Source organism: Mizuhopecten yessoensis, unplaced genomic scaffold (assembly GCF_002113885.1).
Source record: "Mizuhopecten yessoensis strain PY_sf001 unplaced genomic scaffold, ASM211388v2 scaffold11085, whole genome shotgun sequence".
Classification (NCBI taxonomy): Eukaryota; Metazoa; Mollusca; class Bivalvia; order Pectinida; family Pectinidae; genus Mizuhopecten; species Mizuhopecten yessoensis.
Window position 1 is genome coordinate 558621 of NW_018408872.1, and position 14986 is coordinate 573606.

Below are 14986 nucleotides of genomic sequence, written 5' to 3' on the forward strand. Positions count from 1 at the left end.
TTAAGAATTTGCTTGCAATCTTTTAATAGATATAAAAGAATTATCAGTGAAAAATGCTGACATAGAAAGTTTTGCCATTTAACCATAGTATATACACAGTTGTGATGTCATTGTTTATAAAAGGGTTGAGCAAGAAGGATCGCAATTAAGAAGTATTGATCTCTCGTTATTTCTGATAACAAAAGAAGAATCCTTTAAATCTACAGAATCAGTCGTGTATTATGTTAGGCACTATATATTATCTCAGTTTTTTTAACAAAATTGTAATCCTTTTTCATTTTCAGCCAAATGACCAGAAAAAACCTGGTGTGTTCACATTGGACATTGTGCGGCACCAGGTCCGATACCTTGGGTAAGTGGTTATGGCTGTGGTGGACAGATCATTAAAACTTGTCAGGCAAGCAACATTTTGGAATCATGCATTTTCAACTCACCTGGCATGAAGTACCAATCAGGTTTCCCATGGTGTTGAGTTCTGCATATATCTGTACAAATATTTGCAGTCACAAGTTGAATTAGTCGAAATTATTCTGACGTTTTATCGACTTTTGTTTATATCGGTCTTTCGACGTTAATCGACGACAGACCGATATAAAAAAAAAGACGATTAAACGTCAGAATAATTCGGACTAAGGTTGAATGTATTGGAACGTTATTTTGGCCAGAAATCTGACTTCATCACAGCCTTTGTTTGATTATGGGATGTTAGCAGTCATATTAGATTCTGCCAACAACATAACACAACAGACGAGTAGTACATGGTCCATGTGCGTGTTGTTAGTCCCCTATCACTACTACTTGGTTTGAACTCTGTACTTTAGTTTGTCACTTTGCCTAGAGAATATCTCATACTTTCCTGTGTCACCTTACAATTCACAAATTTTGTATGTAATTCCCTTTTGGGATGACGAAATATTACTAAAAATGTTATCTGCAATTGCAAAACTTTATTTGTGAGGACTTCTTGGGATGGGGGAGGTCTGCAATTGCAGATGACATTTTATGCATATACTGAATTCAGGTTCATGCCCCGCTGTGTAAAGAGTTATCGCCCTTTGTTACTTTTTGAGTTTTTCTGGAGTTTAAGAGTCTGTCTTGTTGGACTATCTTGTACTTGAGGTCACAACAATAATTAATTTCTGTCTAACAGATTGATGGAGAATGTACGAGTGAGAAGGGCTGGCTATGCCTACAGACAGACCTATTCACAATTCCTGTTCCGCTACAAGATGTTAGCCAATGAGACATGGCCTCATTGGACAGGTGACCCCAAGGAGGGTGTGAGAATTATCTGTTTAGCCCAGGAAATTGATGCAGAGGAGTATGCCTTTGGAAAATCCAAGATCTTTATCAGGAACCCACGCATGGTAAGACTGCAGCTGACATATCTAGTGAAATGGTTATATTGTAGATTTCTCTTTAAGCATATATTACCTATTGATGATAAAAAACCTTTTTGTCTGAGCTACTAGTCACTGCTCTAACAAATCTTACTTGAGGTGTCTAAATTCAGAATTTCAGCGTACCACCCTGAGACTGATAATAATCAGCAGGTATTTGATTATTCGTAGTTATTTTACATGGAGGTAACACTGGAGATGGGACATTGTTATAATGAGGTATTTGTTTTTAGTTATTTGACATGGAGGAGAGGAGGCGGGACCGTATGCACTACCTAGCTGTGATGATACAGAAGACATACAAAGGCTGGAAGCAGCAGAAACTGTACCAGCTGATGCGAACTAGTCAGATCATCATCTCTGCACGCTTCAGGGGATTCTGGGTAAGTCATAACTGCAAATCACTTTTTGCCTGAAATAGATAATAGTGGGGTTGAACAGCCCTACTGTTATTGAAATGAGTAAGATAGTAGGGAGGGGAGAAACCCATTTTTTTCAGTAGATAACATGTCATACTGCCTGATCTGTACTATGAGATGCCATACTTTTGGTACAGTTATCTGTTTACTAATTAAAAGAACATGTAATAAATGTATGTGTAGATTGCTTGTGAAACTCTAATGTGGTTTGTTACAGGCCCAGAAACAGTACCAGAAGACGAGGAATGCGACTTTGGTGTTACAGTGCTTTGTGCGCGGCTGGAATGTAAGACTGCTTTGTTTGTTTGTTTGTTTGTTTGATTTTGTTTAACGTCCTATTAACAGCTAAGGTCATTTAAGGACGGTGTAAGACTGCACCATCCTAGTATTTCTGTATTGTGTAGTAAGAGTATAATAGTTAAAGATGTCTGTCTGGATGTTTGGGCTGTGTCCATCATTCAGATGATTGTTTCTGTTTTGCTAAATTGAATTCTAGAATCTCTTATCTTTCTGTGGTACATTGTATGTAAAATATAACCTATAAATTGGGGTGAAATATAATCATGATATTGACTTTCACTGTCAATAAATCACCTAGTTGGAGTAGGCTCTAAAATCTGTAACAGACCTTTATTTTATGTTGATATTTCATTGTCCATGTATGTAATGTAGAAGGTAAGGTTGTTGGAAGGGAGGTAACTGTTGTTCTATTTGTAACAGGCACGTGTGCTGCTGAGGAAACTGAAGAGGGAGAAACTGGAGTTTTGGGCAGTGGCCGTTATCAGGAAATACTTTTTGGGCTGGAAGGTTCGCAAAGAGTACAGGAAGAAGTTCCGGGCCCAGGCCGGACCAAAGATTGTCAAGTTCCTCCAGGTGGCATTGGTATGTTGAGTTTTTGCCATTTCAGGAATACTTTGTTTATTAGATTATGATTATATAATTCCAAAAAGAATCAATAACCATAGTTTGACTCACAGTGGGTTTTCCACCATAAGAATCTGTTTTATGCTGAATACTTCTGTTCAATAAGAAAATATTTTTATTATGAAACATGAATAATATAGTCCAGTACTGCTGTATGTCTGCTGGCTTTTTTAATCTCTGACATGGGAGTTCTACTGTTGTGCAGTCTTGGACACTCTGTGACTTTTAATGTTAGTTGACCCTGTATTATACTTTATATAAAGCCTTTAATATATGGAATATTAAAGGTAGTGTGACCTCAACAATTTGTGATCTCTGAAATAGTTTGACCTCATAATACATGTCTTATATAAACACTGTTTTCTCCAGCATTTCTGCTTCTGTTTATGTGATTGTACGAATGCCTCATTTAAAATCTCCTTTGGAAATTTCATCAGTAATGCAGTAAGTCTTTCTTTGAGATATATACTTGACTTGTAAATGGAAGGTACTCTATCAAAAGTGTTCCCTGGTGAATTTTCACTTATTCAACTGTCTGATCCTGTTTGCAGAAGAAGCGGTTCTTACTGAATATTAAGAAGAGCCTCCCCTCCTTATCTCCCACCGACCCCTACTGGCCAAAGTGTTCACCACGCTTCAAGACTACATCAGATCAACTCCAGGTCATATTCCACAGATGGCGGGTAAGTACACAGCAAAGCTATCATTGATTTAAACAAATCATAATTACAAATCAAAACTGGGTTTATGCAACAAATGTTATCCTTACATTTTTGTGTTACATGTATATAAATTTACACTGGACTGTTTGACCTGTGTTTCAGTGTGTAAAGTACAGAGAGAAATTTGACACAGCAGAGAGGTACAAAATGAAAGAGAAAGTCACTGCCAGTGATATATTTAAGGATAAGAAGGAGGGATATCTACAAACGTAAGAACCAGATTCAGATGGGCCAAGGTGTACATAGGTTGACTAACTTATGGAGTTATTAATGCAAATTTGAAAATGCAATTTCTGAGAAATCCTTAGAAACCCAGCAGATAACAGCAACATCTAACAAGGGTTCAAAGATTTCACAAGTATTCAGCTTCAAAATCATATTTTAATAACTATACAATCCAGAATTTCAGTATTCTGTTTCTCATATAATGAATGTTTATTTTATACAATTCTATCTCTGTGACTATAAATGGGCTTCACAATGGTAAATTAGCTAAAATATAGATTCTGTTAACACAAGTGATATCAGATACATGTCTAATGTGCCTTTTGTTTGTTCACCAAGTCTGTACCAATTTTAGTCGTTTTTATATACTTTTAATTGTGTTTTCAGTGTACCTTTGCGTTTTGCTGGAGATTATCAAAATCTACGACAAAATCCCAAGTGGAAGAAAATGAATGAAGTGAACAACGACAACCATGTTGTATTTGCAGACGCTGTCAGAAAGGTCAACAGGGCCAATGGAAAGGTAGTGTTTAAAAGCTGCTGATATATACAAATACATGTGGGAGATAAAGCTTGTTTTGTTTTATCATTTTCAAGATTTAAGTGATTAAATCAAGGTGATTGGTCCAATTTTTCTTATTTGAAGTGATGTTTCCTTATTAGCTGAAATTGTAAGTCATTGGTTGAATAATGCCATTGATTCTACACGTCTCACTCTTTTTGGTGATTACAAGAGAATACCTCAACCGATTTTCACAATTTTCTTACAGTGTTATCCTGGAAATACACATCAGTAAGGTTTTTTCTCCTCTTTTTTTTTAACAGATGGTTGACCAGCTCCTAGTGGTCAGCACACAGGCCATACTAGTGATAGAACAACACACCATGCAGGTCAAGTACCGCATCCCTGTTGCTGAGATCAAAAGGATATCACTGAGTCCCTTCAGGGACACACTAGTGGTCCTACACCTTCAAAAGGTAAGAATGTTTAATCGGGGTGAGAGGTCAAGGGCTGATCATAATTCACAACGTAAGGACAAGGGGTGATTAAGTGTCAATTGGCAGAGGTAATCAGGATAGGTGTCGGGAGTCAAAGGATGATCAGAGGTCGAGACCTAGGCAAAGGGTGGTTAAAGGTTAGGAGTTCAGAGGTGATTAGAGGTCAATAGACAAGGGGTGATAAAGTTTCAGGGTCTTGGTGTGATCAGAGGTCAGGAGCCAAGGGTGACTAGAGGTCAAGAGTTAAGGGGTCATCAGATGTCAGGATGTCAGGGGTAAGAAATTAAGTTAGGTTGATCAAGGGTAAATAATTAAGTCAGGGTGATCAGGGATCAGGAGTAAGGGTGATCAGGGATCATGTGTAAGGGTGATCAGGGGTCAGGAGTCAGGGTGATCAGGGATCAGGAGTAAGGGTGATCAGGGATCAGGAGTCAGGATTATCAGGGGTAAGAAATTAAGTAAGGGTGATCAAGGGTAAATAATTAAGTCATGGTGATCAGGGGTAAGAAATTAAGTCAGGGGGATCAGGGGTAAATAATTAAGTCGGAGTGATCAGGGGTAAATAATAAAGTCATGATGATCAGGGGTAAGAAATTAAGTCAGGGTGATCAAGGGTAAATAATTAAGTCAGAGTGATCAGGGGTAACTTATTAAGTCAGGGTGATCAGGGATCAGGAGTCAGGATGATCAGGGGTAAGAAATTAAGTCAGGGTGATCGGAGGTCAGGAGTCAGGGTGATCAGAGGTCAGGAGTCAGGGTGATCAGAGGTCAAGAGACAGGGTGATCAGAGGTCATGAGTCAGGGTGATCAGGAGTAAGAAATTAAGTCAGGGTGATTGGAGGTCAGGAGTCCGGGTGATCTGGGATCAGGAGTCGGGGTGATCAGGGATCAGGAGTAAGGTTGATCAGGGATCATGTGTAAGGGTGATCAGAGGTCAGGAGTCGGGGTGATCTGGGATCAGGAGTAAGGGTGATCAGAGGTCAGGAGTCAGGGTGATCAGGGATCATGTGTTAAGGTGATCAGAGGTCAGGAGTAAGGGTGGTCAGGAGTCAGGGTGATCAGGGATCATGTGTCGGGGTGATCAGAGGTCAGGAGTCAGGGTGATCAGGGGTCAGGAGTCAGGGTGATCAGAGGGCAGGAGTCAGGGTGATCAGCGATCAGGGATCAGGAGTAAGGGTGGTCAGGAGTGAAGGTGATCAGAGGTCAGGAGTCATTTGAGTCAGGAATTCAGGTGTGATCAGAGATCAAATGCAAGAGGTGATAAAGGGTGGGGATTTGAGCATTAATAAAGGTCAGGAGTCAAGGGGTGATCAAAGGGCATCAGGAGATGACCAGGAGTCAGGTTTAGAGGGGCGATCAGAATTCAAAATTCAAGGGGTGATCAGAAGTGTAGGTCAAGAAAAAAAAGCAGTGATTATGTAGGAGTCCAGGCTGACCATAATCAATGGTTAGAGGTGATCAGGTCTCAAAAGCAAGAGTAGGTGATGAAGGGTCAAAGGACAGAGTTCATCAAAGTTGAAGTGAAAAGAGTAAGCAAGGATCAGGAGTCTGGTAAATGATTCATTATTCAGGCTCATCTTCAGATACCAGGAGTTGCTAGAATTAGTCTGGACAGGAATCAAATGTAATGTAGTAAGGGAAAAAGGAGACCACTAAATGTACAAATTATTGACAAGTGAAATATTGTATACCAGGTAGTCAAAAACAGTAGATGCTTTAATTATTGAAGTACTAAGTTACTAGTTCCTAAAGATCTAAGTTCATACCAATCTGTTGCTCTACCATAGCATATCGTATATAGATATGCCATGTTCATAGGGTTTTGATATAATTGTCAAAGTAAGGATAGGAAAAGGAATTTCAGGACAGATTCTGTTACAAAATACTTCAATCGGACTAAATTAAAATACCTTTGTAAATTTCTTTGTAGAATAAATGAAAGTTTTTCAAACTACATGGCATGTCTATTGTAGTACCAAATTTATAGTTGTCTGTCCTGCTGTGGTTTATCAGTGTATTACATGATATAAAACAAATCAAATTTTACATGTTCCTTTAAGTTTCCTAGCAGAAAGCTCTGGTTGTCTTCCCTCGTTGGAATTTAAACGGTCAAGGCAGCAACTTTACAAAGAGACTTTACATTATTCCTGACATGTCTTAGCTGTATATCCCTTTTTTGTATAAGAACAAATATATTTAAAATCCCTGTTATCCCTTTAAGTGTCACAGCTTTCGTTTTCTGCCCTTGTTTATTTACCTGATCAGTATAAGCTAGATGTGACATATCCCTTGTATTGTGGTAACTTATAGTTGTCTCCCTTGTTTGATTACGATGCATTAGACAGAAGAGGAAGAGCAACCATCCGACCCTGCAGTGAGTTGTGTGTCATTGTAATGCCTGGTTTACTTTGAGCTTCACAATGTCCTTAGTTGTTTCCTTTGCACAACTTTCCATATAATTATTTTATCTTTTGTTAAAAATATTTTATTTCAGGATGTTTTTTTCAATTTCAAACAAGTTAATTTGGAATTAAAAGTTAAAAGTCAGACATTTTACTTATTTCAGTTGAAATATTTTATCAATTACCATATACACTTATGCCTGCATTATGAATTTTACCATAGACAATGGTTTATTTCTGTTTTAATTAATGTTCACATGTCTTAGAAATTTCACACATAATTAATCCTTGATTTTCATTAAATTGGAGTGCTTTTCAGAATTAAAGAAACCCTCTGACCAAAGACATACCATTGTTTTTCTGGTGAACTATAATCATAAATTTAAACAGAGGGAAATACGTTGTAATGAATTTCAATTTTGTAAATTTCATGATAAGTTTGATGTTACTGATCATACAATTTTATAAAATTATCTGCTGTGTATTGTTTACACAAGAAATAATGATATGTGTATCAAGGTAATTGTAATCAACTTAACCTGAATGGGTTCCATTTGAAACAGTATATAGAAGACCATTATTGATAAAAAAAAATGTTACATTTGAAAACTTGTTTAATATTGTTTTTGTATTTTTCTAGCATGAGAATGGTGATAAGCTATCAAAGAAGGGAGATTTCCTGTTTTGCTGTGATCATGCCATGGAGGCTGTGGCAAAAACTTACCTAGTGATACAGAACAGTACATCACAGGCACCTAGCGTTCAGATATCTAAACAGTAAGTATGAGAAACAAAATCTGTATCTAGTGATACAGAACAGTACATCACAGGCACCTATAGCTAGCGTTCAGATATCTAAACAGTAAGTATGAAAAACAGAATCTGTAACTAGTGATACAGAACAGTTCATCACAGGCACCTAGTGTTCAGATATCTAAACAGTATAAGTATAAGAAACAGAATCTATAACTAGTGATACAGACAGTACCTCACAGGCACCTATAGCTAGCGTTCAGATACCTAAATAGTAAGTATGAGAAACAGAATCTGTAACTAGTGATACAGAACAGTTCATCACAGGCACCTAGCGTTCAGATATCTAAACAGTAAGTATGAAAAACAGAATCTGTAACTAGTGATACAGAACAGTTCATCACAGGCACCTAGTGTTCAGATATCTAAACAGTATAAGTATAAGAAACAGAATCTATAACTAGTGATACAGACAGTACCTCACAGGCACCTATAGCTAGCGTTCAGATATCTAAACATTAAGTATGAAAAACAGAATCTGTAACTAGTGATACAGAACAGTTCATCACAGGCACCTAGTGTTCAGATATCTAAATAGTAAGTATGAGAATTAGAATCTGTAACTAGTGATACAGAACAGCGCATCACAGGCACGTAGCGTTCAGATATCTAAACAGTAAGTATGAGAAATAGAATCTGTAACTAGTGATACAATCATTACATCACAGGCACCTAGTGTTCAGATATCTAAACTGTATGCATGACAAATAGAACCTTTAACTAGTGATACAGGGCAGTACAATATAGGAACTATCATTCAGATATCAAAATGATTGGTTTGAGAAAAATAGAATTTGAAACTTATAATACAGAAAACTATATCACATACTCGTTTACAGCATTCAGATATCTATAACAGTAAGCATGAGAAACAGAATCTGTAACTAGTGATACAGAACAGTACATCACAGGCACCTAGTGTTCAGCTATCTAAACTGTAAGCACGAGAAACAGAATGTACACAGATACAGAAGAGAAGTGTACAACACCTACTATTGAACTATCTAGGCAGCAAATATGTTTATCTGTATGAAATGATACAGGACAGTACTTCACAAACACCTTATAGTGTTCAGATAGCTTAAAGCTGCTACATATGTAGTATAAAAAACAGATTCTGTAAAATAAAAGGCATATATGAGCACAAAATATAGTGTGGTTTGTATAATTTTATCTTTTCAATAGTTCAGCAAATTTCAGCTACTTGTACAGTATAAGGAATAATACATTTTCTTAAAAAAACCTTTCAATGATTTTATGGAGTAATTGAAGATAACAATGTGTTACATAACTGTATTCATACTATCAGTATTTTATATGGCAATATTTCTTCTATTTCAGATTTTCTGCACAGTTTGGCTCAACATCTGTTCAGTTGAATTTCCAAAATGGAGTACAAGACATTGTAGGAGGTATAAAAATCCAGCGAAGGAAAAATGTGATGGATGTACTACAGCCATAGGAAGGTTATGTGTGTGTGTCAGTGGCGGTGCCTTACTAGGGTCTATTCCAAGTGTCTGAAGGAGCCAGATAAGCACCAGGGGAAATAGCGCTGGTGTACTACCAGGCTAAGGGAGCATTAGAATGGTTTGTCGAGGGTGGGAGATTTTGTTGTATATGTGATGACGTTAGAGCTTCTCTACAGTTTTTTGTGAACACAGTTTCATCTTATACCATCGGAAAAAAAGATTACATTTAACATGCTTGTGCAACATGACCAAAATTTCTGTATCTCTTTATAATATTCAGAATAACAATGGAGTAATACAGTCTTCCTTTTGTCAACACCAAGAATGCTGTGGGGAATTTGAGGTGTTTATATTTATTGAAAGAGAATTTTTTGTAGATGATACTTTTTCGAAAGAATAAAGGTATAAGCATGATTTTACAGTATTTCATCAAACATCGGTTGTAGTCAGTTGACATTTTACATTTTAATACACATGCACAGAATGTTACTCTGCATTTATTGAGTTGTAAACCAATAAAAAATCATACATTTGAATTCATAGTTTGCGATATCAGTTTAGGAACAGTTCCATAGACATCATATAAACAACAAAATATATGGCTTATATCGGTGAAATTTTTACACGTGGCGTATGTTTGTGTTGAGTCTGAGTGGTGAATATTATATATACAGATATTGTGATGTCACTAAAGCTTATACATATATAGTGCTATTTATACAACGTTAGAATTGGATCTGTAACAATGTTAACTCATTATATTGCAGTGCTAGATATTTTGTATTAGCCAGAATTTTTGTTTCGATTTTTACCGATATTTTGTTTGTGCATTTATTTACCATCGACCTGAACCAAGTAAAGTTAGAAGACCAATTCCATATCATAATTATTTTATTTTATTTAAACAAAACCAGATAATATGAATTTTTCCAATTTGAAGGAATGTGACTTCTAGTCCAATGATATTCTATCATACATGTAATTTGAATCCTAGTACAATTATATATAGCCTATACTGTAGAATTTACACCAACGGTACCAGCATATTATTAAGTGAAATGAAAAAATGTTATGTTTTTTTCTATATGCAATGTATAGTATTTTTAATTTGTAAACAAAAACCCTTGGATTTTCCAAAATATCACAATATTATTTGAAACCAATTTGTTTTTGTAATGTAAGTTGACCAACTTCACTATTTACACTTATAACAGTAATCAGATCTTCATGAGGATGAATCCAATCGATCATCAAGTGCTATTTATCATTCTATATAGGCAGAACTGTTATCACCTTCACTGGGATATATAACTGTAGTACATTGTAAGGTTTGGTGCATTCTATTTCTCCCTTTGAAGAGTTATGGTGCAGGTTAGATGATTACGAGGTATAACGAGGGCTGGTTTGTATGCATTGTTACTGGTGCCTTATTGGCTGCTGATCTGTTATGCTATATTTAGATCTGTTTGTTTACATGTTTAGACTATATTTAGACATACATGTTCTTTGTTGTTAGTTTTCATTTCATGCATTTGTTTTTATAGCACAGTCATTTCTGCAATGCTATGTGCCTTTGTGGGCTCAATAGAATTTGGCTCAAAAAAGATTTGCCTGATTAAAAGGCAATGCCTTGGAAGATTTTTTGTTTAAAGTAACCAATAACTTTGAATCGTCAACATATTGGCTAGGTCAAAGAATAATTTGCAACCTGTGTTTCATATCATTTGGAATGCCCACATTCAGTCTGATAACTGCAAACATCTACCTTTGTTTTTTTCTCATTTTTTGTATCATGACCAATCAAAATGTATCTTTATACAATTGTATCCCTATACACTGTAGACTAGAGGACCAAATGTTATAGCGCGGCTATATAAACATACATACAGAAGGATGTTTCTGTAAAATCTCATCTCTATTGCAATTGTCTATTTGACCGTAAGCATTACTACATTGATTACTCAAATGTTTGACTAGTAAAATTACTAGTTATGACAAACTTGGCCAACTTTTTTTTATTTCATATCATTAATAACTGTCAGTCATTAAATACACATGTATATTAACATTATTAAATAAAAGATGTGAGACAAATACCTGGGTATGCTAAAGTAAAATATATTTATGAATGATCACTGCGTTTTTCTTTTCCATTTCGCATGGTTTAGTAAGATAGGAGCTCATGACATTTTTCTGTTGATAACATAACCTCCATTGTGTAATTCACGTTCATATCTTTTTAGTGTTCATTTTGAAACAAGACCATGGAATATTAATATGTATATTACAATTTAACTGGCTCATGTCTGAGCACGAAAGTTTGTAATGGTAGAACGGTGAAACACAGTAATACCCTAAAGGTTGTTTTTTTGGACAGTATATGTAAACCAGGTGAGTTATCTCAGAAATCCAAAACATTAGAACCTCAGGTTTTAGTTGCTTATCCATGTATGTTATGACTTAGTTTGTAACTATATGTATAATATTTTTTCACTAAGATATACATGTAATTGATTGAGAAATACAGTGAGATATGTCATGATCAATTAAAGTTAAAATGCAATGGAAATGGAAATTTCTTGGTGAATGGATCAAGAATTGTTTTATCTAAAGAATCAGAAAATGAAAATGTGTAGGCTGTGTTGTCCAGATCAGACATAAAATTTCAAAAATAAAAAAAAAGGATTTTTAATTTCCTTCCTGTTATATGAATGACAATGTGCTATTATATTTCATGTTATATTTAAACATCCGGTAAAGTTGATGTACAGTACTATAGATATATTGTTCAAATGATGTCAGGATAAAATATTTCTTTAAAGAGAATTACATGACAGTAAAACTTTTATTATCACATTATTTGTTATTGCTTTAAATCAAAAACTTTCATATTGTGTTTGTGTAGACTCCCGAAGAGACCATTACAGACTTCCCTGTTATCAAGACTGTTGTCATTGATTTCAACAGCTTGTTTCTGTTGTAGAGAATTGTCTTTGTTGTAAAAACAGAGAACTATCTCTATCTCAGACTGTAAGTCGGGAAACATCTGTTGTATGGTTAGAAAAATATCTCTGATATAGAGAAATATATCTTGTAAAGAAGTATCTCTGCAGTAGAGAAATGTCTCTGGAGTAGATAAATATCTCTGTAGTGGAGAAGTATCTCTGCAGTAGAGAAATATCTCTGTAGTAGAGAAATATCGCCGTAGTAGAGAAATATATCTGAAGCAGAGAAATATCTCTGTAGTAGAGAAATGTCTCTGAAGTAGAGAATTATCTCTGTAGTAGAGAACTATCTCTGCAGTAAAGAAGTTCTCTCTTGTAAGGAGAGTATCTCTGTTAGTAGAGAAATATCTTGAGTAGAGAAATATATGTTTTAGAGAAATGTCTCTGTTTTAGAGAACTTCTCCGTTGCAGAGAAGATATTTCTCTTGTAGAGAACGAACCGTTTCTGTTGTAGCTTAAGTTTTTTCCTCTGTATATTATAAATTTTGTTGTAACTTGTAAATGTTAAGTTTGTAGTATTACTATTATCTGATATGCACATTGTGTTTTTTGTAACCAGGGCTTTCTATCACCTTGTATAATTAGTTGTCCACGTTAGGCCCAGATTCATCAAACACAGGTTAGTTGATCATGAATATCACCACAGACAAGTAACCACAAATATCATTTATATGGGGGTGGGGGGAATCCTTTTTCAAAGGAACTGTCTAACTAATTATATATAATTATCAAGCCGTCAAGCAATTGATCGGTTCTTTTTACTGTAATTCTGAATAAATTAAAGTTGTTTTTCTCTCTCAAAATTCAAGGTGCCACAATAAACAATACAAATAAAGAAGTAATGCTTCGCCAATGTTTTGATGAAAGAAATTTGTAATATTTTAAATACAGTCAAACATTAGTATGTGGGAGTTGTTGGAACCCTAAGAAATGGAGTAATGAAGATTTAGGTAGCCCAGAAACAATAAAGTCATATCAGGCCTGATAAACACAAATAAAGGCACACTTATGTAAGTAATAGAGATATTCGCTTGGCTGAATATCACACATCTTTAATGATGAAACATTAAAACAATCACAAATGTTGGGATGTAACTTGGTGATTGTGATCAGCTTTACCTTGAGTTTAGTGACTGGGCCTGTACATCACTAGGAGTTGAAGCTGTGATGTGTATCAACTGTACATGTTGTGTTGTATAATTTGATATTTTATCCTCTACTTAATGTGTTAGATTGTACATATATCGTGGGAAGCTCATTGATATAAAGTCACTCTTCATAGTTAAATACTACGTTTATATGATTTAGACATAAATTCGATTTTTCATCTGCTCATTTTGCGACAATCTTTATTTACTTATTTCTGATATTCTTTTTCGACTGATTTGCTGAAGCTTGTAGGGAGTCAGAGGTCACAACAGTCTGAATACATTGTCAATCTGTGAGGAACCGTTGGCACTTTCTTTTAACGAGAAAATACTCGTTTACGGAAAGTGCCGCTGGTTCCCGATTGAATAAATTGTATATCAATGTGTAAAGTGCCAATCTAACTCGAGGCATGTATTCTTCATGTAGGCATTAGTGTCTTTTTTCGCTAGTAATGGTTTCAGGATGTGTTTTTGTGTAGAATTCAGGAATACACACACTCTAACTTTAAGCACACTGCATTCCCAGCTAGGGCTATGAATGTGCCCCTCAACCTGCTCCAATCACTAAACTCAGAGAGTTTTTAGAACATGTAGTACTCACACTTTAACCCGAATTCCACTACTCCCCCCCCCCTCCTCCCCCCTATGTAAGAGCTGTTAGAAATATACATATACACACTCTAGACTACTAATCCATACTATATACCCCTCCCTTCTGTCATGTCTGAGGGCTATTAGAAATATACATATACACACTCTAGACTACTAATCCATACTATATACCCCTCCCTTCTGTCATGTCTGAGGGCTATTAGAAATATACATATACACACTCTAGACTACTAATCCATACTATATACCCCTCCCTTCTGTCATGTCTGAGGGCTATTAGAAATATACATATACACACTCTAGACTACTAATCCATACTATATACCCCTCCCTTCTGTCATGTCTGAGGGCTATTAGAAATATACATATACACACTCTAGACTACTAATCCATACTATATACCCCTGCTGCCTTCTGTCATGTCTGAGTAGGGCTATTAGGATTGCATATACTTGAACCCAAACTCTACCTGCACCCCCTTCCCTCAAAACTGAGAGCTTTTAAGAATTTATTTTTGATTGGTCAATGGTGCATGATTTAAAAAATGAATTGCCTTGTTAATTTAATTTTGGAGAACTTTTGTTTCAATCAGGGATTAAAATGTTGATTAAAAACATTGAAATTATCAGGAATTTCCATGATTTACACGTTATGCATTTCTGGAATGAAAGAGAAACATAGTTATTTTGTTTCCTAAATTTTAAAGATTAATGTTTTTTCTTCCACACCGTAGAAGATTGTTATTTCTCCGACACTGTATAGTTGTCGCCTAATTGTTATTAAGATTTTCAATGAGAGCTTTTTTCTACCTAACTTTTACAACTGTATTCCTTATCATTGTCACATAA

At 35.5% G+C, this 14986-nt stretch overlaps 1 protein-coding gene across 5 annotated transcripts in view; it reads left to right on the plus strand.

Annotated features, from left to right (window-relative positions):
• LOC110465514 (unconventional myosin-Ia-like) overlaps window positions 1-13060 on the plus strand; it is a 77372-nt gene extending 64312 nt beyond the window's left edge. For all 5 annotated transcript variants that reach the window (XM_021521399.1, XM_021521403.1, XM_021521402.1 and 2 more), the window contains 11 exons: window positions 285-352; window positions 1151-1367; window positions 1634-1783; window positions 2037-2105; window positions 2540-2701; window positions 3295-3426; window positions 3568-3674; window positions 4078-4213; window positions 4516-4668; window positions 7732-7868; window positions 9246-13060. In XM_021521399.1, the coding sequence (XP_021377074.1) occupies window positions 285-352; window positions 1151-1367; window positions 1634-1783; window positions 2037-2105; window positions 2540-2701; window positions 3295-3426; window positions 3568-3674; window positions 4078-4213; window positions 4516-4668; window positions 7732-7868; window positions 9246-9366 (1452 nt within the window). In that variant the 3' untranslated portion in view covers window positions 9367-13060. The remainder of the gene's footprint in view (window positions 1-284; window positions 353-1150; window positions 1368-1633; window positions 1784-2036; window positions 2106-2539; window positions 2702-3294; window positions 3427-3567; window positions 3675-4077; window positions 4214-4515; window positions 4669-7731; window positions 7869-9245) is intronic.
• The last annotated feature ends 1926 nt before the right edge of the window (window positions 13061-14986 follow it).